At 42.2% G+C, this 26,046-nt stretch overlaps 2 protein-coding genes across 3 annotated transcripts; both read right to left on the bottom strand.

Annotated features, from left to right (window-relative positions):
* Window positions 1-401: 401 nt before the first annotated feature.
* chd1l (chromodomain helicase DNA binding protein 1-like) lies at window positions 402-18,868 on the bottom strand. 2 transcript variants are annotated; one of them, XM_061824453.1, is made up of 25 exons: window positions 18,691-18,868; window positions 18,453-18,565; window positions 18,060-18,166; window positions 17,873-17,978; window positions 17,772-17,803; window positions 16,473-16,554; window positions 16,229-16,391; window positions 14,728-14,883; window positions 13,744-13,836; window positions 13,548-13,644; window positions 12,265-12,338; window positions 12,086-12,196; window positions 10,670-10,784; window positions 10,177-10,330; window positions 8,595-8,787; window positions 8,309-8,454; window positions 7,098-7,261; window positions 5,451-5,650; window positions 5,176-5,274; window positions 3,619-3,689; window positions 3,407-3,521; window positions 2,329-2,437; window positions 1,668-1,860; window positions 767-853; window positions 402-670 (listed from the first exon to the last, which is right to left on the bottom strand). In XM_061824453.1, exons 1-25 carry the CDS (start codon window positions 18,782-18,784, stop codon window positions 548-550), a joined length of 2,997 nt encoding a protein of 998 aa, XP_061680437.1. In that variant the 5' UTR covers window positions 18,785-18,868; the 3' UTR covers window positions 402-547. The 2 variants fall into 2 exon arrangements, 1 of the variants encoding a protein (XP_061680437.1); XR_009795674.1 differs by having other exon boundaries at window positions 617-670; window positions 3,600-3,689.
* A 1,574-nt stretch (window positions 18,869-20,442) lies between these two features.
* Window positions 20,443-25,224, bottom strand: sft2d2a (SFT2 domain containing 2a). Its single transcript, XM_061826246.1, has 9 exons — window positions 25,123-25,224; window positions 24,956-25,041; window positions 24,799-24,888; window positions 23,323-23,408; window positions 22,847-22,928; window positions 21,833-21,868; window positions 21,679-21,737; window positions 21,569-21,598; window positions 20,443-20,767 (listed from the first exon to the last, which is right to left on the bottom strand). The coding sequence occupies exons 2-9, from the start codon at window positions 25,019-25,021 to the stop codon at window positions 20,728-20,730; spliced, it is 489 nt and encodes a 162-aa protein (XP_061682230.1). The 5' UTR covers window positions 25,022-25,041; window positions 25,123-25,224; the 3' UTR covers window positions 20,443-20,727.
* Between the last annotated feature and the right edge of the window lie 822 nt (window positions 25,225-26,046).

Here is a 26,046-nt window from a genome sequence, read left to right on the forward strand (position 1 = left end):
AAAACATCAAAATTGCAAATTGTCTTCACAGTTGAGAAATTGCAAGCATTTTTTTTTTGCCAAATAGTTTTCAAATTAATTGTTTAAAATTATTTGGAAAAACATCTTTTTATAGCTTTCTGATTTCAAAAACCTCCATCCATCCATTTTCTTTGCCGCTTATCCTCACAAGGGTCGCGGGGAGATTCACACCGAGGGGCAATTTAGAGTCTCCAATTAATGTTGCATGTTTTTGGGGATGTGGGAGGATCGAACCCGGGACCTCAAAACTGTGAGGCCAGCGCTTTCCCAGCTAATCCACCGTTCCATTTTAAAAATAGTTCACATCAATTTTCTGGCTGTGTATTTGTAATGACACAAATAGAAAATTCATTGACACGGGTTTCCAGTCATAACGGCCCTCTGAGGGAAATCCTAAGTCCAATGTGGCCCTTGCTTAAAATGAGGTTGACACTTCTGTCTGGTTCTACACGGATATTTATTCAATATTTCATGTATTGTTCTCACGCTGAGGTAAAACATACACACACACACACACACGCCCGTGTTACGCGAGCGCGTGGGTGAAGGACGCGCTGCAGACTTGCCTCTGTTGCGAGAAGCAGGCCTCCAGCCAGGCCTTGCGCACCGGCACGGCCCGACGGTAGCGGCGAGTCAGCTCGCGCAGCTCCTGTTGCGCGAGCGCGTCCAGAATCGTCACGTTAACGACGACGCCGGATCTCGTCAAAGAGGCCAAATATTTTTTCAAAAAAAGTTGGTGACTAACCTGGGAGTGGAGCTCGTGCTCCACCTCGGCGACGATGTGGGTGACCTCGCCGCTCATCCCCGCCTCCTCGTCGCCGTCATACGTGCACTGAAGCTAAGGGCGCATAAGCCACACACCCCTTTCCACACCGCACAGCGGGACCCCCGCGTATTCGCATTTTTGCATTCACCGAGTCACTTATTTCCAGATTTTTGGGCAACTTATCCCCAGTTACTCACAGAAATCATCTCCCCTGCCCCCAACTGCACAAACCTTCTCCAGTTATGAGCCATCGCTCGCTCTATTTTGTTTATTCTTTGGGTCACGAGCCTAAATTTGAATTCTGAAGAAGCTTCCGACACGGCGTTACTCAAGTGTGAAATCAAAAATTTCCATTTAATAGCATATAACTAATTCCATTGCATTCCTGGGCGTTCATTTATGAATTTTGTCCTAGCGGGGGTGAAACCGATTTGTTGACTAGCCCGTGATTTGCTCCAGCGATCTGTTTATTAATTTTCTGCAAGGTGGTGGAGTACCATATTATCATAATTGATAATAAGCATGTAACAACAGGTGAAGCCTTTTAATTATAAGCCGACGTGCATGCAAGTTAACTGCGCCGTACTGTGATTTATTCTTTCACAGCGGAAAATATCGAGTTATTCTGTTTACTGCTAATGTCGAAGGTGGCAATTATAATTACCTGAGGCGCCATCACATTAATTATCTCATTATTGACGTATTATTTCTGGTTTTCTCAGTGAATCACACGCATGTTTTTACACCTACTTTCTTTTTAAATCCAAGCTGCGTATTGAAAAGAACAAAAAACAAGTTATGGTGACATCGGGGACACGGTATTATTTCGCCTGTGTCGATTTCTACTGTGCAAAAATGGCAGTTGTGAAGGATATGTGACGAGGTAGCGCGCCAGCCTCTTTCGGTCCGTCGCCGTCAGGTTGTAGAAAAAGACGCAGACGCCCCTCATGAAAGACGGCAGGTCGGGGGAGGTCAGGGGGCCCCCGGGGGCGGACGGGCCCGCCTCCTGCGGTTCCGACGACGACGCCGAGGCGGCGGCGAGCACGTTTTTGGCGCCGCGACTGTGGTAGTATCTGTCAGCCGGGTTGAGGGAAGGAGGAAGTGAAAAATGGCGTTCAGTGACAAACAGAGATGCTTTCAAAGTCAGAATCTTTCCATGGGAGGCAAGCAGACATTTCAAACCCAAAAGAGGAGAAATAAATAATTCATGGAGGAAAAACAAAAATACAAGGGAGTAAAAAAAAAAAAAAAAAAAATGGTGGCACAAAATGAATAAGGCCTAAATAGGCAAAAAAAAAATCTTCCAAAAAATGAAAAAACTTAACAAAAAAGTCAACAAAAACAATGATGAAATAAAAAAAAATATTAAGTAAAAAATGTAGTTAAAAAAACAGAAGTTAAAAATTCTACTTATTTTTACAACTGCACAACAGGCCAGATGAAAAGCTCTCACGGGCCAGAAAAATCACTGACCCCAGCCCGAATGCAGGGACAAAATGGCTGCACAGCGCGGTTGAGACTGGCTGCCCGAAAGAGGATACATGAAGGTGGGGATGCCTCTGGAAGCCAGATGTTTCCGGATCAGGCGCTCCGTGCCGTACCAGTTGAAGCCCTCGGTGGCGTGGCCGATGCGAGGCAGGTGCACGCTCGCTGGACCGCAAACACAAAAAAAGAGGAAAAGTCAAAAGTCGCCTTTGTCCAATCGTCGTTCTTACCGGCCTCCTGCTAAAGTAATCTTCCTGTACGCATTCCAGTGTAGCCGCGGTAACGGGCGGAATGTTCCAGCATATCCCGTCAGTCAAGTCTAACCGTAAAGAAAAAGTGCCGCTGCGACCACAAACGCGGCTTTCTCAGACATTTACGGAGCTACGCAAACCTGCACAATCGAAAAATACTCGACGAGAAGTGCCGGGACGCTCGCAGACCACAACGACACAGAAAAACAATATGCCCCCCGCCCCCCCCCCCACCCCCCAATCCTCAAAAAAATTTATAAATAAGAAAAAAAGAAGACATCAATCACATCATAATAGTGTTAACATTGAATGCATTCTAATCCAAGTAAGATCAATTAAAAATAGTAATTTAGACTCTCTTTCCTAAAACTACAACATATGATAAAAATATACCTTCATCCTCAAATATTAAAATTAAAACAACTATATCTCTTGGACTTTTTTTCTTCTTAAAATTACACATTAAAAAATGGACTTTACCATTATATATTGTGAGGAATAAAATTATTGTATTTTGATAATTTTCTTGAAAATACTAAAAATGTAAACTTCATTTTACTTTATTCTCATTTCTGTTTGAATAAATTTAAAGAAATACAACAGTACCGTAATCTCATAAGAATGAAATATTTCTGGTATTTATACATGTTTCTTTGAAAATTGAAAGTGAAAGCAAAATATTATTTCAGTAATTTTTGTCTTGAAATACTGTATTATTATTGCGGTAAGATTACAACTGCTCCCGTAGTAGAATTTTCACACTACTGAGCGATATTGCAGTTATGAAGAATTGTTAATCGTGCTTTTGCATTCAATCTCACGACAGTGCACCTAACCAAGTTTCTCGTCGCGTGCGTTTGGATTCGTCAAGCCGCATTTGCACCTCGTTTGCGTTTGGCGGCGGCGTAAATCCGCTTCAGGCCTTGGTCCAGCGCCGTCAGAAAGATGCCCGACAATTTGTTGTCCTTGTCTCGCCGCTGCGCCACGATGAGCGCCAGCTGAGGAGGGAGCGGAAAACGGTCGACGTATCAACGCGGTAATCGGGGGAGGAAGCCAAGCGTATGTCAGGCACGGACGCAAATGCTCGGAACCGACGTGATCGTTCCCGTCCAGCCGGGACTGTTTGTCATCGATGGGAAAAAACAGCACGCTTCCGAGATCCAAGTCTGTTGAAAAAAAAATGTAAAAAAAGGAAAAGTAAGGTTTTACAGATAATACGTAATATGGGCACAACAGAAGGACGCAAATTTAAATCTGTCCTCAATCGATGTGACCACGAGGAGTGGGCAAAATCTTCGCATAATATTATGAATAATTGCCTTTTAAAGGCCGCATTCATCCAATTTAACATTTGAAGACAACTTTTCTAAACATGTCCTGTATTATTTATGAATTTCTGTGACCACAACGTTTAACTGGGACGGTGTCAACACTACATCGCAACATTTTAATCATATTTCATCCAAGGAAACCAAATTTATGACTTTTTCAGATTCATTTTTAAAAGTCCAAAACCTCTCCTTCATTAAATCTGACCACGTGGAAGGGGGTAATACAGACAATATTACCATAATTTCCGGCCTACAGAGCACACCTGTTTATAAGCTTCACCCAGTACATTTGTAAAGGAAATACCATTTGGTACATACATAAGCCGCACCTGTGCTAAAGCCGCAAGTGCCCGCATTGAACCCCGTATTGAAAAGTGAGATATTTACAAAGAAAGGCGGTACAAAGAAAAAGGTTTCTAAGTTTTAATACCTTAGCATGGTAGCACGAATAGGACTGGTTAAAAGAAAAAAGAAAAACATACCAGTAAAAAAAAATAAAAAAAATAGCCGGGGCAGCTAAACAGTGGCAACACTAACAGGGCTGATTAAAAAAAAAAAAAACATACCTAAAATCACTGAGATGTGACACTAAACACAGCAGCAACGTGCTAGCGTGGCGCTAATGCTGACGCGGCACTAACGCAAGCGCAGTGCTTACGCTAGTGTGGCGCTAAAAGGACCAGTTAAAAAAAAACATACTGGTAAAAATCACTGAGACACGGCAGTAACAGCAGCAACAGGCTAGCGCAGCGCTAACAGGGCTAAAAAAAAAAAAAAAAAAAAAAAACATACAGGTAAAAGTCACTTCCTCGGCACATATATTCCACCGATCACACTCTTACTTTTTCCGCTCGAGTGCCCCCTTGCGGCTGTTAAAAAAAAATGCACAAATTAGCCGCATCACCGCATAAACCGCAGGGTTGAAAGCGTGTGAAAAAAGTCGCGGCTTATAGGTCGAAATTACGGTACATCACGAGCTTTAGACATTTTGCAATAACATTTTCTCTTAAAGAAGCCAAATTCTTGTCTTCACCTACATCACCCTGTTAAAAAAAATCCATTAAATGTAAGTAATATGGGCTCATTATCATTCATATTTTACACATTTAGAGGTAATATTTATAATAAACTGTGATTAATCTTAACATAATGTTGGGCGTTGGCGCACAAATGAAGACGACGCTGCATCTTGCACAAATGTGACTCTTTGAAGTAATACTTTTATAGTTTCTATGAATTGAATGTTTGTTGTTCTTCTCAGTACAGTTCTGATTTGACCTCTGACTTCAGGTGAGGCCGTTTCCATTTTTTTTTACCTCACCTTTCATCTCACCCGCCAGCTCGTACTGCCGGCGGGGTTCAGCCGACCGCACCTCCAGGGCAGTGAACAAGCCTCCCTTCCCCCACCGGCCCGAGTCATCTAAAAACAACGACGACATTTTTTTTTTGTCATTCACCCAACCATTCATATAACATGATGAATATTGATTCTGCAACCATACAACACCGGAGCTTTTCTTAAAGGGCCAGTCACCCCATAGTGTTCAATAGAGTTACGAAAAACGTGATTAAAACGACCGCTAGCCTGGAACATACCAACACAATGCACGATGACGGCGTCCCCGCGTGCGGCGTGAGGATGCGTCACGTCTCCCAGGACGTAGTGGATGGCGCCGCCGTCCGAGTCGGCCGAGGCCACGCTCGTGGCGTCCTCCTCGTCCTCCTCTTCGTCTTCGTCGCTGTGCGCGGGTTTCAGGCAGCGCGATCTGTAGCCGCTCGACGCCCACCGCGCCATCCTGGGCGGAACGGCACAAGACGGGAGAAGTCGGTGATTTCCAAACAAAGGAATTTGTGCACTTTCACTGAATTGGTCGGAAAATGATTGCACAAAACTTTCTGATGGTTCTTTCTTTGTGACTGGGGACAGAAGAGGAACTTTCCAAAACTGTCCAAAATTAAGATTCAGGGGAGAATAAAGGTGCACTAAACTTTGGAAATATTTCCATATGTTGAGTACTATTTGTACTCCAGTGTTTTAAGCAAATGTTTGTCTTTTTCACTAATTTTCTACAGTAAACAAGTTGGACGCTTCTGAAGCAGATTTTGGCAGAGAAGGTCCCCCACGACTGTAACCGCCAGTAAAAATACAAGTATATACATATTACTGTATACGTTACTTCACCATATGTGTTAAAGGCACACTTCTTTGAAGGTTAATTATCATCATAACACCAATGCTAATTTTGCTTTATATGTTAGCATTAAGCTAGCAGACAAAATTATATGGTTTGGTTAAACATTTTGGTTTAAATATACAATGTTGGCTTCACAGTTCTGAGGTCCCGACTTCAATACCAGCCTGTGTGGAGTTTGTATGTTCTCCCCGTGCCTGCGTGGCTTTTCTCCGGGCGGGCACTCCGGTTTCCTCCCACATCCCAAAAACACGCAACATTAATTGGACACGCTAAATTGCGCATAGGTGTGATTGTGAGTGCCGCTGTTTGTCTTTATGTGCCCTGCGATTGGCTGGCAAACAGTTCAGGGTACCCCTCCCCCCCATCCTGCCTATTGACAGCTGGGATTGGCTCCAGAACACCCGCGACCCTCATGAGGATAAGCGGTAAAGAAAATGGATGGATGGATATACAATGTTTAATTGTCTTTTGTTTTATGTGTGAGTTTCTCACTTAACTTGGGAAAAGTGGGAGTGACTAAAATCTTGAAGCAAGCACCCTTTGCCTCTTATTTGATCTGTCCAAGCAACAGTTAATGGTCTGCCATTTTTTAACGAGAGCACAACAGGGGCTAAGTGATATTTTAAAAAGTGGTTTTTTTTAGGCTTAAGTGTGTTTTAATCCACTTAAATATCTCAAAGAACATAGGTAGGAGTAAATTATGTTTAAGAAAAAGGACTCTCTCTCTCTCTCTCTCTCTGTATATATATATATATATATATATATAAAATCTAGCAGATTTTTGCCTATCGTTACTGGTTGTCAAACATAACAGCCGTGATTTGTACAGGGGTTTACTGTCCTACAAATGAAGTATCCCCGTTTAGCAGTTTATGCTAGCAATGTACAGTGACAGGCAGAAAAAATATTATTATTATACATATTATACAATTATTTTGTGGGGTTTTTTTTTTTACCTTTTTTGTTCTGTGGGTTGCCATAAACAATTTTTTAATGTAAAATATGTGATTTGGCTCAGCAAAGTTTAGTAACGACTGTAACGAGTTACTTTTTTTTGTACTTGTGCTCCTCCTGCTTCTTCTTGGCCTCCGCCTCATATTTGGCCCGCTTGGCCGCCGCCTCCTCGCGCTTCCGCCGCCGTAGCTCCGCCTCCTCCTCAGTGAGAGGACGCCGCTTCCTGCTCGGGAAGGCGAGCGCCGCCGCCGCCGACACCTGCAAAGTGCAGGCGAGCGGATGTTAAACGGGTGCTGACACCACAGGTCAGTTGCTTTGACTTAAGATCGGCGTGTCGCACCAGGCATTCGCTTTTGGTACTGATTGCAACAATATGTCAATATATTATGTTCCATGGAATAAATGGCAAAAAAATGAAAAAATGAAACAATTTAAGATGGACTCCGACCACTGCTCACTCAATTGACAAGACTGATGTAAGGTACCAAAATAATAACAAAACCCCAAGTTCCACAAAGATTTAAATCACATTACTTCTAGTCCCCAGAACTAAAAAGTTCAAATTATAAATGTATGAAATAAAGTCTTTTTGTGGTCCTGAAAAAGTAACATTAACACGTAAAGTTCCAGGAACTTGTTGTCACTGGAAATATATACTTGGAAAAAAAGTATGCCCAGCTCCAAAATTTTTCCTGATCTTTTAAAAATACCCCACCAAGCTAAGGCCTTCTTTAAACGCCCCAAAGAGTCCACCCCCCAAAAATATACAAGTTAAAAGAAGTTTTAATTATTATTACTTGTAATTCCATGACCTAAAAGCTTACCAGCGGACATTTCTCCCCTTAGGGCTCCAGGACCCCCCAAAAATACTGTACAACTCTCAAGTCAGGTCTTCTTCTGGCCCTGATAAATTTCCATTTCCAAATTGTGTTTTTATTCTTAGTACTTTATATTTCCACAAAATGTTCGAGGAACTAGTACTTGTCTTTATTTATAGCACGTGGAACTAAATAGTTTAAATCTGACAGGTTATACCACTCACACAAGTTTTCTGGACCTCCCGTATGCGCCGCTACCCACCAGGATTTTCTTTTGGTCACGATAAGATACCTCAAAAGCCACATTTCCACTCAAATTAGCTGTGTTCTCGCTACTTGAAATCAGAATCTGAAATCGGTTACGTTTTGACTCCACCTCATAATTACCATTCATGGGGTCTAGTCCAACCTCTGTTGAGTTCATGAACTGATTTTGTCGCTCACGTTTTGTCTGTTGTGTGAATCTGAACTCATGAGAAAGTCTCACGTCGGTTTTGTTCCGCAGACTTCGTCCTTCCCCGCCGGTTTTCTGCAGCTCGGCGAGCTGTTCCTCCAGCAGGCGCTCGAAGCTCTTCTGGTCCTCCGAGCTGGGGTCCTTGCTGTAGTCTTTGCCCTCGAAGCAGTACATGTGGTCTGGAAGGACAACAACAAGTTTACATTAATGTTCTTGTGAACATGTGGTGATAACGGGCGCACATTTCCTGAGCCAAAAGGTGAAAATTTGTGATGAACTGAGACTATATAAAGCAAAAAAAAAAAAAAACAAAACATACTCTGCATGTCATATTCCGACTCCCTGTCTTCCTCTTCTCGCAAAGAGGAGGGGTCTTCGTCTGCATCCTCTTGGTCGACCGTCCAGCGACCGTCACGTGAGGGTCCGAGGATCTTCTGCAGTTTCACGTCCTGGACCGAGCTCTCGTCGGAGGACAGCAGCTTGTCCACGCCGAACTTCAAGATCTCACTGAGCTAAAAGAAACCGCATGAGGAAAATGTAAGACCTCTCAATAAATGTTACCGCTAGGAATGGGCGATAAGTGCTCAAGATTATGACAATATTTTAAGATATTTGGGGATGTTTTGTTTAAGGAAGAATATAGATCCAATGAAAAATAACAAAGGGCTCTCCAAAATATTCACTGCCAGCCTTGCCACTTAAAAGGGAGATTTGACTTCTATATCCGTCAATGGCAGTGAATGAGCTTAAATGTGAGAAGTCGATATCACAAGGAGGCACGGTGGATAAAGCGTTGGCCTCACGGTTCTGAGGTCCCGGGTTCAATCCCGGCCTCGCCTGTTTGGAGTTTGCATGTTCTCCTCGTCCCTGCGTGGCTTTTCTCCGGGCACTGCGGTTTCCTCCCACATCCCAAAAACATGCAACGTTAATTGGACACTCTAAATTGCGCCTTGGTGTAATTGTGAGTGCGGCTGTTTGTCTCCATGTGCCCTGCGATTGGCTGGCGACCAGTTCAGGGTGTACCCCGCATCCTGCTTGTTGACAGCTGGGATAGGCTCCAGTATTCCCGCGGCCCTTGTGAGGATCAGTGGCAAAGAAAATGGATGGATGGATATATATATACATATTTTAATATTAAATATAAATGTGAATTATTAAATATATTTACAGATAATTTTTAAAATATTTATACATTTTATATTAAATATATATATTTTAAAAAAATGTAAATATTTATACGTGTTTTAATCAGTTACAATAAAAGCTTGCCTCTTTTTACCCCGCCTCCTGCCCATTGACAGCTGGAATAGGCTCGCGCACTCCCCGCAACCCTTGTGAGGATATGCGGCTAAGGAAATGGTTGGATGGATGGATGATGTAGTCTTACTATGTCACAAGGCAAACCATCCATCCATTTTCTTTGATGCTTATCCTCATGAGGGTGCCAGGGAGTGCTGCCTACAAGACAAACCATTCAGTCAAATTTTCATTCTAAACGTCACTTGTAAGATTCCATATAAGAAAAAAAAAAAAAAAAAAAAAAATTCTAAATCTGTACGCACGTTCTGCACAGTGAACAGTTGGAAAGCAGTTAGAAAAGCGTAAGTGAATTTCACTCGTGAAGGTCAAAGTGCATTTTACGGTCATCTTTTCGTAAGTAGGGTCTACGTCAGGTTTCTTCATTGGTCTTAGGGGTGGTTACGAATGAGCCGGAAAAACTCCCAACACAAAGAGTCAGTGCAAACATTTTTTTCTTTCACGTTAAAAAAAAAACAAAAACAATGTGTCATCATTTATCAGCACAAATAGGACGTGAGGTTGCCCGTAATTGAAACTGAGGGGAAGGACGGTGGGCGAGGGGTGGGAGTTGCAAGGGGGGGGTCGAGTGTTGTCGCGCTCACTTGCAGTCCCGCCGCTGCAGACTGAGCGCGCTCCAGCAGCGAGAAACGTCCCTCCTCGATCACTGCGTTGGTGAGCTCCAGCTTGGAGACGGCGCGCGAGTACATGATCTCCTCCACCGTGTCTCTGGCCAGCAGGCGGACCACCTTCACCGGCCTGCGACAGATATTTGGGGAAAAAAATAAAAATAAAAATACCACAATGGCATAAAGGACAGATTCAACTCCTTTACATAAAGATAAAAGAAATGAGTAATTTTCAGATGAGATGGAGAAGATGGAGAACACTGCAAGCTTGTCGTGCTTTTCACAGTTGAAGAAAACAAAACACCAACTAGCCTATTTCGACAAAGTAAGGAATCGAAAGTACAAATGCAGGAACAACAAGTGGAAAAAAACCCTCAAAGATATCTGAACTATCTACTTAGATAAAGGGAGGAAATATTTATTCATGGTTCCTTTCCACCACAGATAAATGAGGACACGGTCACGTGACCTGTGCTGGCCAATCCGGTGGCAGCGCGCGGCAGCCTGCAGGTCGTTTTGAGGGTTGAAGTCGCTGTCCATAAAGATGACCGTGTCCGCAGCCGTCAGGTTCATGCCCACGCCTCCTGCGCACAAAGTCGCCCGACACCATCCAGTTTTCATACCGCTTATCCTCATGAGGCTTGCGGGCGGTGTGCAAACAAAACCATTCGCACTCACATTCACACCGACGGGCAATTTAGAGCCTTCAATCAACCGAGCACGCATGCTTTTGGGAGAAAATGAGAAAACTCCCCACAGGCAAAGGCGGATTTGAACCCCCAACCTCTGAACCATTAGATTAGATGTGCTACCAAGTTGTGGTTGTCTTAATTTATTCATAGATCCATTTTCTTTTGCTGCTTATCCTCACGAGCGTCGCAGGGAGTGCCGGAGCCTATCCCAGCTGTCAACGAGCAGGAGGCAGGGTACACCCTGAACTGGTCGCCAGCCAATCGCAGGGCACATGGAGACAAACAGCCGCACTCACAATCACACCTAGGGGCAATTTACAGCGTCCAATTAATGTTGCATGTTTTTGGGATGTGTGAGGAAACCGAAGTGCCCGGAGGAAACCCACGCAGGCACCGGGAGAACATGCAAACTCCGCACAGGCAGCTCTGGGATCGAACCCGGGCACTCAGAACTGTGAGGCCGACCCTTTACCAGCTGACCCACCGTGCCGCCCAACAAAACAAAACGTTCTAACAAAAACGTGGCGTTTTCAAGGGTGGCAGGAACGCATTGACAGAATTTCCATTGTTTTCGATGGGGGCAATTGCTTTGCTATTAATTGTTCTTCTCAGTACGCAACATGAATGTCGTACCAGGGTAGCACCGAATTCCGGAGACAAGTTCGTTGTGTGTTGTTACACACTTGGCCATTAAATAAAATTCTTATTCATCAAATAAAAATAGAACACTCACACAGCGCAGTTGCGTGCTGTTATATTACGTTTTTATACACTGTTGATGGTTTCTCTAGTTACGAGGTGATGTTTAGAGTATTAAGAGGTGGATTAAGTGAGCAAAGTGGCCACTGAGGGCCCGAATACCAAGTGGGCAGGCCGCCACTGGGTCGACCTAAGTGTTAGCTTAGCATCGAAGGCTATTCTCAAGCACATCAGCCTCTGTGTTGACTTTAAACTTCAAGTTTCATGTCGAGCGGATGGACTTGAGGGCCCAAAAGCGATCAGGCAAGCGACAGGAAGTCAAGCCGAAACGTGGCTGCTTTCGCACAGCGCGATGGCCTCGTTTTTCCACCGCCGAGCGTCATCCTGCCGCAGCTCTTATCTGCCGTCATCAGGCTCTCGCTTTCCTCTCTCACACACACGCGCGCCGCATGTTTTAGCTGAATTTGCAAGATGGCAAGAGCGTGCGAATTCACCTGCTTTGGTACCGAGCAGGAAGACGAAAACGTCCTCGCCGCTGAACTTCTTCACCGCCAGGTTGCGTTCTTCGCCGCGGACCGAGCCGTCCAGACGCTCGTAGCTGAAACCTGCGCCGGAACGGTCGTCCGTTTCGGCCAGACGCCACTTTCGGTACACCTTCGAACGGGACGCCTACCTCTGTACTCCATGTAGTCCTGAAGGATGTCCAGCATCCTGGTCATCTGGGAGAAGAGGAGAACACGATGCCCCCTGAAAGCACACAGACCCCCACACACCAAAGTACAGTTTTCAAAATTAAATTAAATCTTATCTGGGCCCAAAGCCTGTTCCACTGATCATAACAATGTGAAATAATCAATTTATCCATCAGTTTATTCAATTGTGAAAACGCAAATTCTCTTGAACAATTACTTCGGCTTTGCTTATTATTGCATATTCATTTAATTTGTTGGATGCTCTGAAATGTAACAGATTTACTATAGGAATGAATTTTGATGATTTAATGCACAGGTGTCAAACTCAAGGCCCGGGGGCCAGATCTGGCCCACCACGTGATGTTATGTGGCCCGCGAAGGCAAATAGTCTGTGTCAAAATCCATGATTCTTGTGAAAATATGTCCTAACTTTTCAAATTGTCATATATGAAAATGATAATGTCAAGATATTAGAAGCATTTTTGTGTCACCGAACGCTTGATTTCTGATTCCAAAACTAGCTCATAAATTTCATGTGTGAATATGGCGTGACAATTCAGGATTTCTACGGTTTCACCGTAACGGCCCTCTGTGGGAAATCATAACTACGATGTGCCCCGCGACAAAAATGACTGACACCCCTGATTTAATGGAGTACTTATCGTTTCAATAAAATCACAATATAGATTTACTTGTCTTTATTGAACAGTATTTTTATTCATGTAATTTTAATCTTTGTGTTCTTTGTTTAGAGTAAATTTGATTTGAATGACAACATTTTCTTTAATATAATCCATACTATAATGTGAAAAAAATACCGTCGTTAGTAAGGACATTTTTTACTTCCTTAATGGCAAATCCCCAATTTTATTTTTTTTAACCTTAACACATTTGCAGTTATTTCACGTCATTTTTATGCATGGATCTAATGGACTTCATAATATTGAATTTGTAGTTATTCACTTGTCAGTCCCTTTTTTAAAAAGAATTTCATTGATTTAATTATTTAATGTTCATTTAACTAATGGTTTCATTATTTGTTATTCTGTGACATTTAGGCTCTCTCTTATTGTGAAATGACATTTCTATTAATTTAGTCATGTTTTTTCATTTACTTGACCGAATTGTCTGAATTTTATTCATGTCGTTATTCTTTCTGTTTTTCCTCAATGATATTTTTCATGAATTTAACTGTGCTTTTTTTTTTTCCTCTGAGTCACGATGATCCACTGGGCGGAACAAGATAACGACAAAAGCAACACACCCTTGATGCAGGTAGGCTAACATGTTGTCCAGGAGGCGGAGTTTCCCGCTTGCTTCAATCAGATGTTCCCCCATCTCAAACGGTTCCGGTTCCACTCCTACGTGGGAGGAGGGGGGGGGGGGTGTGGGGGGGGTAATAAGAGAATCCCCAACCAAGCCTTTGGAAACGGCGCCTGAAGCGAGCTGAAGTTCTTTACCGTCAAACAGATACGGGTGGTCCACGCACTTCCTCAGCTGGATCAGAATGTTCAGCAGACGGGTCTTGCTGCTCTGGTCGTTGCCAAAAGCCTCTATGCAAAATAAATACATAAAAATTGTTAGCAGGTGCCAGACCAGGGTGCGAAATTGAGCACTCGACCCTCACATCCCCAACCATGTTGTGCTGTTGTATTATGAATTACTGTAAACACGATCAGAAGCGCCAACCTACTTATTCATCTTAGATTCTAATATTTCTTGTAGGAAATTGTATTAATTTATTACGAACAGAAGGAGTCACTGACGGCGTAAGTGGTACACACGCCTGCCTTTGGTGCGGGGCAGCGTGGGATCGATTCCTGCTCAGCGACGATGTCGATATCAGCCCTGCGACTGACTGGCGACCAGTTCAGGGTCTCGTACACCTTTCGCCTGAAGCTAGCTCGGATAGGCTCCAGCTTTTCCCGCAACCCTTGAGAGGATAAGCGGCTTCGATAATGGATGGATGAATATCCTGAACAGTATTTAATTCATTTTTCCGTGTTTTTGTTCGCTGCATTGCTTCCAGTAGTTGCCTGTTGCGTCTTTGAATTTTTTATCTTTTTGTCCAATCGGATTTCGGCCTCGATGTGTTGCCGTGGTAATCTAACCTACCCATTGTCTTCCGAATCAGTCGTGATATTTCACGCAACTTAAACTACATTTTGTTTTGGAATTGTTTCTTTAAGCAGTCAAGATTTCAAACAAATCCTCGCAAGGACAAAGAACTGGTCTTTGATGACATCGGCGTTTTTCTTGTCCCCTGATTGGTTGGTCAGACCCAAACCGGTTACAACCAACTTCGACGAGCAGCACACATTTCGAATAATCTGCACACTTGGAATACATTTAACAATCTCTATCTTTGGGCAGAAAAATGTGTTTTATTGACATTTTGTGTTTTTGTCACATTATTGGAGAAATAAGTTGAAAAGGACTCTCACCGACATCCTTCATCAGGAGGGCTTTGTAGTATTTCTTCTGTAGCGCCGACATGCCGTGGTACACCACCACTTCCGTCTTCTTGGGCAGGTCCACCGCCACCTCCGACTTGACCCGGCGGAGCAAGAAGGGCTCCAGGACGCTCTGCAGCTCGGCAGCTGGGGGCCGACAAATACTCTTTAACTTCCGCGTTTCTTTGTAGAACGCGGCTTCTCAAACTTTTAACACAAAGTGACACTTCAAAAAATACTTGGTTCTCAAAGTACAAAGATGCCTCGGCTCTCGATCAAAAGCCGCTCCAGAAAACGGTTCGAGAAGTGATTTGTTTGAAAACCAAATCGATGTTTCTCATTACAATGAATGGGAAAAGAAATAATGCGTTCCAAGCCTAAAACAATGTAGCTTTTTAAAGCAATTTGTTTTAGCTTTTCCTGATAATAAACTGCATAGTAGAAATACATGTATAGTTTAATAATTTTATATAATAAATAATTTAAGAAATATATTTAATTTCTGCTTAAAATGTGCATTGTGTATCTGCAGCGACTCGGCCTCCAGCCTTGTAAACTTTTTTTTATTGACAAATGTGCAGAATAACTTTAAACAAGCAACTTGCCTTATTTGGAGCCATGATTGGGGGTAATACGGTAGTCCTCCATAAGAAGAAAAACAACAGTCACTACCGGGACACGTCTGTGTACAAAGGCTGCATTATACAGAATAACAAAAGTCCGGTGTTTGCGCCGCGCGCGTTATGTCATTTCCAGGGGTTTTTTTTTTTTTTTCAGTGGCTGTTCGAATTAACAATAACAAAACGCGTGGATCAGCTGCTTGCGCCGCGTGCATTGTGTTATTTCCGGGTTTTTTCGGCAGCGTGGGAATTCGCAGCAAAGCGCGTCGTGGGTCAGCTGGTCTGGTCACGCGCAATATGTTATTTCCGGGTTTTGTCGGGGGCGTTCGAGTACCAATTTTCGTTCGAAAACAGAAGCAGAAAAAAAAAAAAAAATCTCAAAATTTTCATACGAAAACTGATTTGTTCAAAAACAAGAACGTTCAAGAAGTGAGACTTTACTGTACACCTAAATTCAAGCCATTGTAACAGTTTGACCATTTAATTCAGTGATACTTTTGCATACCAATAGGGGGAGCCTGCACACAGCAACATTTGATGGTCCAATGAAAGTGTACAAATGGTTGTTTCTTTTTAAGCGGCCTGCGATTAGCTGGCAACCAGTTAATGGTCTCCTGGCGAAGATAGCTGGGATATGCTCCAGCATTAAGGGTTCAGAAAATGGGTGGATGGATATTATTAAATCAAGTACTCCAGCGACCTCATGAGGGCAAGTACAGAAATCCATTTCAATAGTAAAAATGGCACTTTAACGGCTAAATTCCCCCAAAATATTGAATGTTTTGTAATACTGAGGAGGCTCTATAAGTTGTTTGAGTAAATTATGAAAAAATAAATGAATTTTTTTTTGGGGGGGGGGGGGGGCATCATACCAAGTGCTGGTTGACTCCGCACGTCTGCGTAAGAGCGGGAAAAGTCGTCCGCGTCTTCTGCCGAGAAGACAGCGGGCTGGACGAAACTCAGCAGGGAGTGGAGCTCCTGCAGGTTGTTCTGGATGGGCGTGCCAGTCAGCAGAACCCGGAAGTCCAGTGAGAACTGCGCACGGAGCCGTGAGCGGTGTCAGCGACGAAACAAAAACCAAGGACGGCGATGTTGAACATTGGTGTCACTCGGTACCTCCGTCAGGGTCTTACGTAGCAGAGAGTTCTGGTTCTTGAGGCGGTGAGCCTCGTCTACGACCAGCACCTTCCACTTCCACCTGGGGTGGGACGGCAGGAATGACACAATGTGACAAAATTAAATGCTGGACGGGTCAAAAGGTTCTAAGAAAATGTTGAAAGAGATGAGAGATTATTTTTTTTAACTATTTGAAATAAAAACGTAAAAAGAGCCATGACATTTTTTTATAACATCCATCAATTATCTGAGGCACTTATCCTCACAAGGGTTGCAAGAGTGCTGGAACCTATCCCTATCATACCTCATCCATCCAATTAGTACTTTTTATTCAATAAAAGTGTAAATAAATATGAATGTGACAATGTATTAAAAAAAAATTTTTTGAGTCTTTCAAGTACCACTTGTGGTATGTAGCCTCCCTCTAGTGGTACGTAAAGGAATCAATTAATACAAAATATCCATTTAAGCATGATATCCATCCATCCATCCATCCATCCATTTTCCGAGCCGCTTATCCTCAAGTACTGGAGCCTGTCCCAGCTATCTTCGGGCAGGAGGCGGGGTACACCCTGAACTGGTCGCCACCCAATCAATTGCAGGCCACATGGAGACAGACAACAGTTGCACTCACAATCACACCGAGGGGCAATTTAGAATCTTCAAGGAATGCATTTTTGTAGGGATGTGGGTGGAAACTGGATTGCCCGGAGAAAACCCACGCAGGCACGCGGAGAACATGCAAACGGCGCACAGCCTGGGTGGGGGGGGGTTGAACCCCGGTCCTCCAAACTGTGAGGCAGTCGGACGCTCTAACCATTCTCCACCGTCCCACCTGGAGTTTGAATTCGAGTTTCTACATTTGTGTGAATTATTCAGTTTCAATTGAATTTCCAATAGAATTTTTTTCCACTACCAAAATATTTGAAAAAAAATGCGCAAATGCAAAAAAAAAAAAAAACCAAAACTATGGGGCAAGTAATGGATTAAAAGTTATTTTTGCACACACATACACAGTTTGTCATATTATGAAAACTACACAATAGTGATGTTACTTTTAGATAAATTACCCCTGTATAATAAGACAAATGGAGGATGTAATGACACATAGACAAATATTTTTGTAATCAACGTTCTGTTTTAAATCCATCCCTGCAAGATAATCAACAGCCCTAATTCCTAACAAGCCATTAACTAAATAATAAAAATTTAATAGTTTGAACAAATAAAAACCAGAGCACAGGACTTATCACTATACTCTAAATCGAATAATATTTGAATTCTTTAGAAGACACTCACCGTCTGAGGAAGGACACATCTTTGAGGCAGAGCTGAAAAACATTTTTGTTTTTTTAACATGAGCATTAACAAAAATAAGCCCACATCGTGCACTCGCAGACCTCGTATGTGGTGAGTAGAACGTGGAAGTCCTGAGCATCCCCTTGAATCTCGGCTCGTCTGTCCTTGTCTCCCTTGTAGCAAAGCACACTCAGAAACGGTGCAAAACTGAGAGAGAAAAAAAAAACATGGTAAAACTCATACAAGCAGAGACGATTCCATCACGATATTGGACTTGAACGCCTTTACCGTTCCAACTCACTCCTCCAGTTCTCCATGACAGAGAGCGGACTGAGGACCAAAAATGGACCTTTGACATCAAGAGCGCCTGACATATACACCAACAGGGAGATGGTCTGGAGGGACAAATGTGCCGGAACGTAATTTCAAAGGAAAATGGACCCACACAACAATGCAGACAAACACGTTAACAATGCAATTCAAATTTAACGTATTGAGTGACACACATGGTCCAGGATTTCAACTAAGTGTAGGATTTGACGTAAACTTGGAGCCACACAACAGCACGGAGTGACCACATATCAGAGACCTACCGGAGTGCCAGTGAGCCTAAAACGATTGAATCCAAAGATGGACACACAGACAACATTGTGGGGCAAACAGCTTCATAGAGTCTCGAACCTGACAAGTTTTTCCCAAGCCCATCTCGTCTCCCAGGATGCATCCCTGCTGGTTCTGCAGGCACTGCGTCAGCCACTGGACGCCATCCAGCTGGTAGGCCCGCAGCTGGATCCCTGTTTGTTTCCAAGGAAACACACTAAAATGACACGAACTCCATTTTGGAGGGAAGCGTGAAAACATGACTTTAGAGTTTGACAAACTCATTGCAACTTGGCGCCGGTAAGCTCCCAAACGTTACCTTTTAAACCCCAAGACTCTAAGTCGCTCTGAGTCAAGGCGGTCTTCTTTTTGGCTGGCACGCTGTTTTTAATTTTAAGCAATAATTCTGTCATGTTTTCACACCGGCGGCGCCGAAACGAAACGTAAACAAACTACTGGAGGGAACAGGAAAGACGTTTGTCAAACACTTCCTCAATCGTCACGTGATGCAGGAAGTCTTTCAAATTTCCCGCTGCACCAGAATTTTAAAAACAGATTCTGCAAGTCGTTCGGACCGAGGAGTGTTGAATTTATTTTTATTCTTGAAATCATATTTGACACAATTGGCTATTCGAATAAAATACAAAATTAAAATACGGACGCTCGCCTTCGTCACGTGATACAGAAAGTCAATAAAACGACCCGCTTCATTCGAAAACTTTAATTTTTAAACCCCAAACGCTAAAAGTCGATCCTATTCAACGGCGACTACTTTTTGGTAGCCACGTATCTTTCATCCTTAATTCCGTAATATTTCAATATCAGTAGATGCAACAAGAAATTCGTACAAATCTGCCTGGCACTTTGTCTTCATCACGTGATGCAGGATGTATAATTTACAATGAAACGGTACCTCATACAAGCCACAAAAAAAAGACAAATAATCTAAAGGATAAAACTAAAATAAAGCGAGTTCAAATTTTCTTAGCTTCCTCAAAAAGTTCAGTCTCTGTTAGGGATTCCTGTTGATGCGCTGCGTTGTTGTTCCTTGCGAGGTCATCGCTGATGTGGGTACCGAGAAGTTTGAAAGTTTCCACCCGCTCCGCCTGAGTCCGACGGTCACTGATAACAAGCACTGCAGCACTTGTTTCACTGTGGCCAATGTCACTTTCTCACCAGCTTCATCCGGCGGATTGGCACTCATTTATTCATTTTAACAAGATCTTCAGCTTTTGTTCTGGGGTTGATTCACACATTTCAGACCCAAACACTGGAACACACAGTCTATCTCCTTCCTGAGGGGTGTGATGGATGGACATTCCATGATGTTTATTCTTGCGTATAATTGTTTGAACAGACGAGCATGGCACATTCAAGCATCTGGAAATTGCACCCAAGGATGAGCCTAACTGGTGGAGCTCCACGATTCTCTCTCTGCTTTCCTGGATGGTTCCTTTTGATTCTCCCATGATTTCAAACAAGGAAGCAGAGAGTTTGAGACGTGACCTTAAAAACATCCTCATGTGTGCTGTCAATTAACTCGCATGTTGTCAGTTAGCCTATCAGGAGCTTCCAATGGCATGACCTCATCATTCAGGCTACCGTGTGTTCTTTAAAGACATACAGTAGTACTTTTTGTATATGGAAACATTTGACCTTGAAGAAAATAATCTAAAATTATCTAATAAATTCTCTCATTATTGTAGCATTTAACAAAATTAAATAATTGTAGTGATCCTGACTGACCTGGAACAGGTTTAGTCTGATTTGACTTGCAACAGTGAACATGAACAGCGTATGCAAACTTGTGGCTTCAACTGTCATTTTAGTTGTTGGAATTATTTTTTTCAAATCTCACTCAGTGTAAATTTGGAAGTGATGATATTTAATGGTTAAAAGGTCAGTACTGTAGTTCATAATCAAACCAAATGGCTGACAGAGACAAGCTAGATGAGATTTCCAAGCAAGATTTTATTTATATCGAACTGGTCGCCCTGTGCATTAAATCAGTACACAAGAAATAAGTCGGTGACCCTTGCTGTGAAAAGAAACTTTACCAGCATATTTGTGATTTTTATTTTTTATTTGTGTTGACATTTTACTGTAGCAGTCACTTGTAACAAAAACACTTAAATTAACGATCCTTAAAAATTGACCATACATCAAAATCCAGCAGCCTGAGTATCATTAAAGCATGTGTGTGAACATTTAACAAGATCAACAATAATGAAATATTATACACAATGGACATACATGCACCCCACTCTCGTTTGTTGAAAACGGGAGGAAGAGAAAAATAAAGATCTGCCCCTGCTTGAAAAAAAACGAACAATATTGACACAGTGGAGAAAAAGCTTCATCTCATGCACATGGCGACCAATCTCAAGATGGCGTCCCTGCAAAGTCATATTTAAACAGATTAGACCAAACAAGTAACCGTGAAGTGGTTGCTTGACTTACGGGTGAGCCGACCTGAAAGCTTTTCGAAATGTGAGCCGCGAGGCGCTTGGCTAATTTTGTAGATGAAAGTTGTCGAGCTTCATGCTAGCAAACAATTTAAAACGCCACGGATGAGCTAACGAAACTAGTATCAGTGTTGTGGTAATCATACATTTACTGCACTTTAACAGTGCAGCAACACCTTTGGAAAGACAATTTCATAATTCTTTCTGGCTTATATTCTTTATTATATCCATTCATCCCTCCATTTTCTTAGCCGCTTATCCTCGCGAGGGTCACGGGAAGCCTATGCGAGCTGTCAACGGGCAGTACACCCTGAACTGGTTGCCAGCCAATCACAGGGCACATGGAGACAAACAGCCGCACTCACAATCACACCTCGGGGCAATTTAGAGTGTAGAGCCTTTGTTGGGGCACGTAATACGTCACACACATGCACGTAGGTCGTGTGACTCGTCAAAATGGTGGCGCCTGTGAAAATTCGTAATTGCCGATAAAAATTCCCCCAAAAAAACATTAAATGAGAGAGGATTAACCTAAAATTTTCAAGGTACAGTACATATGACATCACCGATGGGATACATTACTAATCCAAATGACCAGACTTCACCTTCAAGTGTAATTTCATCAGTGTGTAACCATGAAGAGATATAATCAGATATTTACGAAAAATGTGAGGCGTGGACTGACTTTCGCGTGAGACGGTAAGACTTTGCGACAATGTTAAAATGACAAACCTGACAAACGGGATGTACGAAAGGCTGTACCTGCAAAGAATTCGGAAATTTACGTCCAACATTGTCCAAAAACGCGTGCTGATTATTTTTGAGAGCGACGACGAACTCACCAGGTAAACGACAACACTTGCAGGATGACAAACAACAGCGCCAGGCCAAAGTTTTTCCACTGCAGACAAAAAAAAAAAAAAAAAAAAAACACCATTACGGCCAAGTCCACTTCAACTGAAAGCCCGTGAAATGACGACCCGGTAAGTCGCTTACCCAGAATGCGGCGCACAGCGTCAACACGAGACAAGTCTGCAATTAAATTATGGAAAAAGCATTTGCAGAAACATGATACAGTTCACAACGTTACATTAATATAGTGGAGTTTTTTTTTTTTTGTGGTATACTGCCATTTGCAATACGGTTGAGGTGCTAAAGTTGGTTTGTTTTATGTTAATGATAATAAAAATACAGGTATTAAACAATATTTTATTAATAATCCATTATTATTATTATATTATATTATAAAGATATTGTAGAGAAATATAACTAAGAAATTAGAATTTCTCAATTGAAAAGACAATTTTCAAAAATTATTTTACAAATTATTTTTTTCCCTTTTTCCATCATGTATCCATCTATCATGACGGCTATTATATATGATTTTATACATCATCATTACTGTAACTATCATTTCATTATCATTGTTTCATTCTGAACACATCAACTTTATCTGGAATTTATTTCAATTTTTTTGTTATGTTTAGTTCTGACAATTTAAATGAAAATTTAAATACATATGCTGTACTATAGATAGATAGATAGATAGATAGATAGATAGATAGATAGATAGATAGATAGATAGATAGATAGATAGATAGATAGATAGATAGATAGATAGATAGATAGATAGATAGATAGATAGATAGATAGATAGATAGATAGACTTACATTTAATACGAGTTTGAATGCGCTTGACGAATTCTGACACATTTTCTGTTGTAAGAGGGTGTGCACACTTGTGCAACCACATTCTCCAAGTTGTTTTTTTAAGTTCCCTTTTCAATTGTGTTGTACGGGTTATAGGTCACATTGATTGCGCAAAAAATGTTTTGAAACGATTTACTTTGGTCTCTTTTTTTTTTTTTAAACAGCATCACATATATTGTACCTGCCATTAGAGTAGGGGTGTGTCGACTTTTTATATCCAGTGCATTTAAATCCATTATTATGACTGTCAGCAAAAACTGAAAGTTGTGCGCGCTCGTTTTTGGGCACGCGCTCACTCACGATCATGATGGTGGTGGCCAGCGCTCTGGTCTTGTCGCACATCCTCTTCAGTTGCTTCACGGGGCCCATCAGGAACATGGTGCTGTGTGGCACAAAGGATCACCGGAACACCGCGCAGTCAATATAAAAAGTCTACACACCCCTGTTCAAATGCCACATTCATGTGATATAAAAAAAAAGAGAGAGAGACCATACGTAATTTTGAACACAGGAAAACAAGTTATAAGGGGGTGTGCACACTTTTGCAACCACATTATCTCAGTATTTATAATATTTAGTTGTCGTCTTGAAAAGATCATTTTTCTAGAAATTAAAGGTGTCATTCATGGAGAAAAGGATTTGAGATGATTTATCCTGTTCTCATTTTTTTATTTCATAAAAATCTGGCATTTGAACAGCCCTTTTTTTTTTTTACATCCATTGTATGACAACTGTACATAAATGAATGATGACTAAATATGATCATACACACTGACCTGCACAAAGCACAAATGTTGCCAAAAGTGTAAAAGACGATGAAGAGGGTGAGGCCGATCCTGGGGAGGAAAAGTAAACAAACACCCTGCAAAACGCACACAAAGCAAACTTTCTTTTTAAAGGCCCGGACAATTTTACAGCATTACAATTTTGCGTTTGACATTCATTGTCAACACATTTTATATTAAATATTTCATAATTAATAATTAAATAATGTTACAGCAATCAAGAAAGTTGTCTGAAGCTGTATAGTTCAAATATCACCATATTACAATTATATTTAAATGAACAAACAACATTTTTAATTAAGATGAAACCAATAAACAGAATAGTTTATAAATATAAAATAGTTCCTATAGTTACCAATTGCATGAATAATATTTGTATTATAATGAATAAATATTGGTTACACTCCAAATTAAATTCTGATTTAACACATTAAATAATTGAATAAAATCCATCCATCCATCCATTTTCTTAGCTGCTTATCCTCACAACGCCCGCGGGGTGTGCTGGAGCCTATCCCAACTGTCAACGGACAGGAGGCGGGGCACATTGATACAAACAGCCGCACTCACAATCCCACCTAGGGGCAATTTAGAGCGTCCGGTTAATGTCGCATGTTTTGGGGATGTGGGAGGAAACCGGAGCGCCCACCCGGAGAAAAGCCACACTTGCAGGCACGGGGAGAACATGCAAACTCCACACAGGCGGGGCCGGGATTGAACCAGGGACCTCAGAACTGTGAGGCCAATGCTTTCCAGCTGACCCGTATTACAATTATATTTAAATCAACAAACACCATTTTGAATTAAGATGAAACCAATAAAGAATAGTTCATAAATATAATATAGTTAATATAGTTATAAATTGAACAAATAATATTTGTATTATAATGAATAAATATTGGTTACATTCCATGTTAAACACTGATTTCACGCATTAAATAATTGAATGGAATCCATCCATCCATTCATTTTCTTGGCCGCTTATCCTCACAAGGGTCGCGGGGAGTGCCGGAGCCTATCCCAGCTGTCAACGGGCAGGAGGCGGGGTTACACCCGAACTGGTTGGCAGCCAATCACAGGGCACATCGAGACAAACAGCCGCACTCAAAATCACACCTAGGGGCAATTTAGAGCGTCCGATTAATGTCGCATTTTTTTGGGGGTGTGGGCGGAGAAAACCCACCCAGGCCACACAGGCGGGTCCAAGATTCAACCCGTGACCTCAGAACTGTGAGGCCAACGCTTTCCAGCTGATAAATACAGTTTGAATAAAACCATTTCAGAGAAACACATTCATACACACATTCCATGAAAGTGAATTTAAAAAAAATATGATGAATGTTTAACCCTGCTGTGTAGTGTGCACATCGGAACCTCGGCAACATTCCCGAGGGCCAGACGAACCAGTCAAACGACAACAAGCACGCAACGCAACATCTCAAATGTTCGTCCGAAAGCGAGCCTTACGAGAATGGCGCAAGCTCCGCCGACCACGAAACAGGCGATGAATCCTTTCACGCGTGTCCCCCAGCCCAGCGTGGACGCCTCGTTCACGGTCTACACGCACACAAAATCCAGTTCATTGAAAATCAAACCGGGGACCGATTAATCGTCTGCCGCTCACCTCTAAAACCGTTCTGTCATCTCTGCGCGTCTCCTCGCCGCTTAAAACCGACTTGAGTTTATCCATGACGCCGATGCTCTATTTTACTTTTATTGAAAGAAACAATTTTTTTTTTTAATATTGAATAAATGTTGGAGTATTTCCTCGTGCCGCACAGCTTTCCCTACCTGACCGGCCGGATGACGTCACCACCAGCTCACCTGAGATCGAGCGAGTCGGAGAGGAGGTCTCGCTCTTCACGAGAAACCGAACACCGCGCCTTGTCGTTGTCGAGGCAACCCCAGAGACGCTTGACTCAGCATTTTAAATTGTCAGGTATTTGCCTTGCCTTGCTTTTTTTTTTTTTTTTTTTTTTTAAAAAAAGATGTCTTCGCTATCTGTCAAAACTGATTTTGTAAAAAAAAAAAACCTCGCAGCACAAATTTTTTGGTAGTTGTTGGGAAGTCCAAGCAAAAACTCGACCAACGACTGCTCATATCTGAGGAAAAAAACTTGAAAAAATCTTATATGTGCAAAACGAATATAAAACTAAACTATTCGCATCAGGAGGGAACAGGGTATGTTTGCGAGAGCGACACTGTCACCTAGCGGCCTTTGTAAGCATTGCTGCATTTAATGTGTTGGCACGTGCGTGCACTGTAAAACCAAAAGTGAAATAATGGAAAAAAAAAAAAAAACAAAACTACACACCCTTTGAGAACATCAAATAACAAACACTATTGAACAAAAAAGTGTTTTCAAGAACATTCTGGTCACCTAGTGGCCTTTCATAGATCCTGCTGCAATTACAATGTGTTGTGTTATAAACTATAATAAAACAATTCACGGCCATAGACAAATAGTGCGGTGCAAACAGTAACTACACATCTTCGTCACGCTCAAGAGGTTGCAAGTTCAAATCTCGCCTCAGGTCCTTCTTGTGTGGAGTTGGCACGCTCTCTTTGGAAATGTGTGTGGGGTTTTTTCGGGGTACTCCACGTTCCTCCCACGTTCCAAAAACACGAGCATCCCACCTATCACCACGCTGTGCAATTCCTCTTTTCTCTTTCGTGTTTACGCTGCTCCGACCCGTACAATTTACGCCGATCGTG

Source organism: Syngnathoides biaculeatus, chromosome 7 (assembly GCF_019802595.1).
Source record: "Syngnathoides biaculeatus isolate LvHL_M chromosome 7, ASM1980259v1, whole genome shotgun sequence".
Taxonomy (NCBI): Eukaryota; Metazoa; Chordata; class Actinopteri; order Syngnathiformes; family Syngnathidae; genus Syngnathoides; species Syngnathoides biaculeatus.

Excerpts from the sequence above, each read along its gene's own strand:
- chd1l (XM_061824453.1), bottom strand. The coding sequence starts at position 18,784 with ATGACAGAATTATTGCTTAAAATTAAAAACAGCGTGCCAGCCAAAAAG. Across the intron at positions 7,262-8,308 it reads GTCTGCGGAACAAAACCGAC|GTGTCGGCGGCGGCGGCGCT; the intron begins GTGAGACTTTCT and ends TGCACTTTGCAG. Across the intron at positions 3,690-5,175 it reads GCTGGCGGGTGAGATGAAAG|ACTTGGATCTCGGAAGCGTG; the intron begins GTGAGGTAAAAA and ends TTTTTTCAACAG.
- sft2d2a (XM_061826246.1), bottom strand. The coding sequence starts at position 25,021 with ATGGATAAACTCAAGTCGGTTTTAAGCGGCGAGGAGACGCGCAGAGAT. Across the intron at positions 21,869-22,846 it reads TGGCCACCACCATCATGATC|ACTTGTCTCGTGTTGACGCT; the intron begins GTGAGTGAGCGC and ends ATTTAATTGCAG. Across the intron at positions 20,768-21,568 it reads TCGTACATCCCGTTTGTCAG|GGACGCCATCTTGAGATTGG; the intron begins GTTTGTCATTTT and ends ATGACTTTGCAG.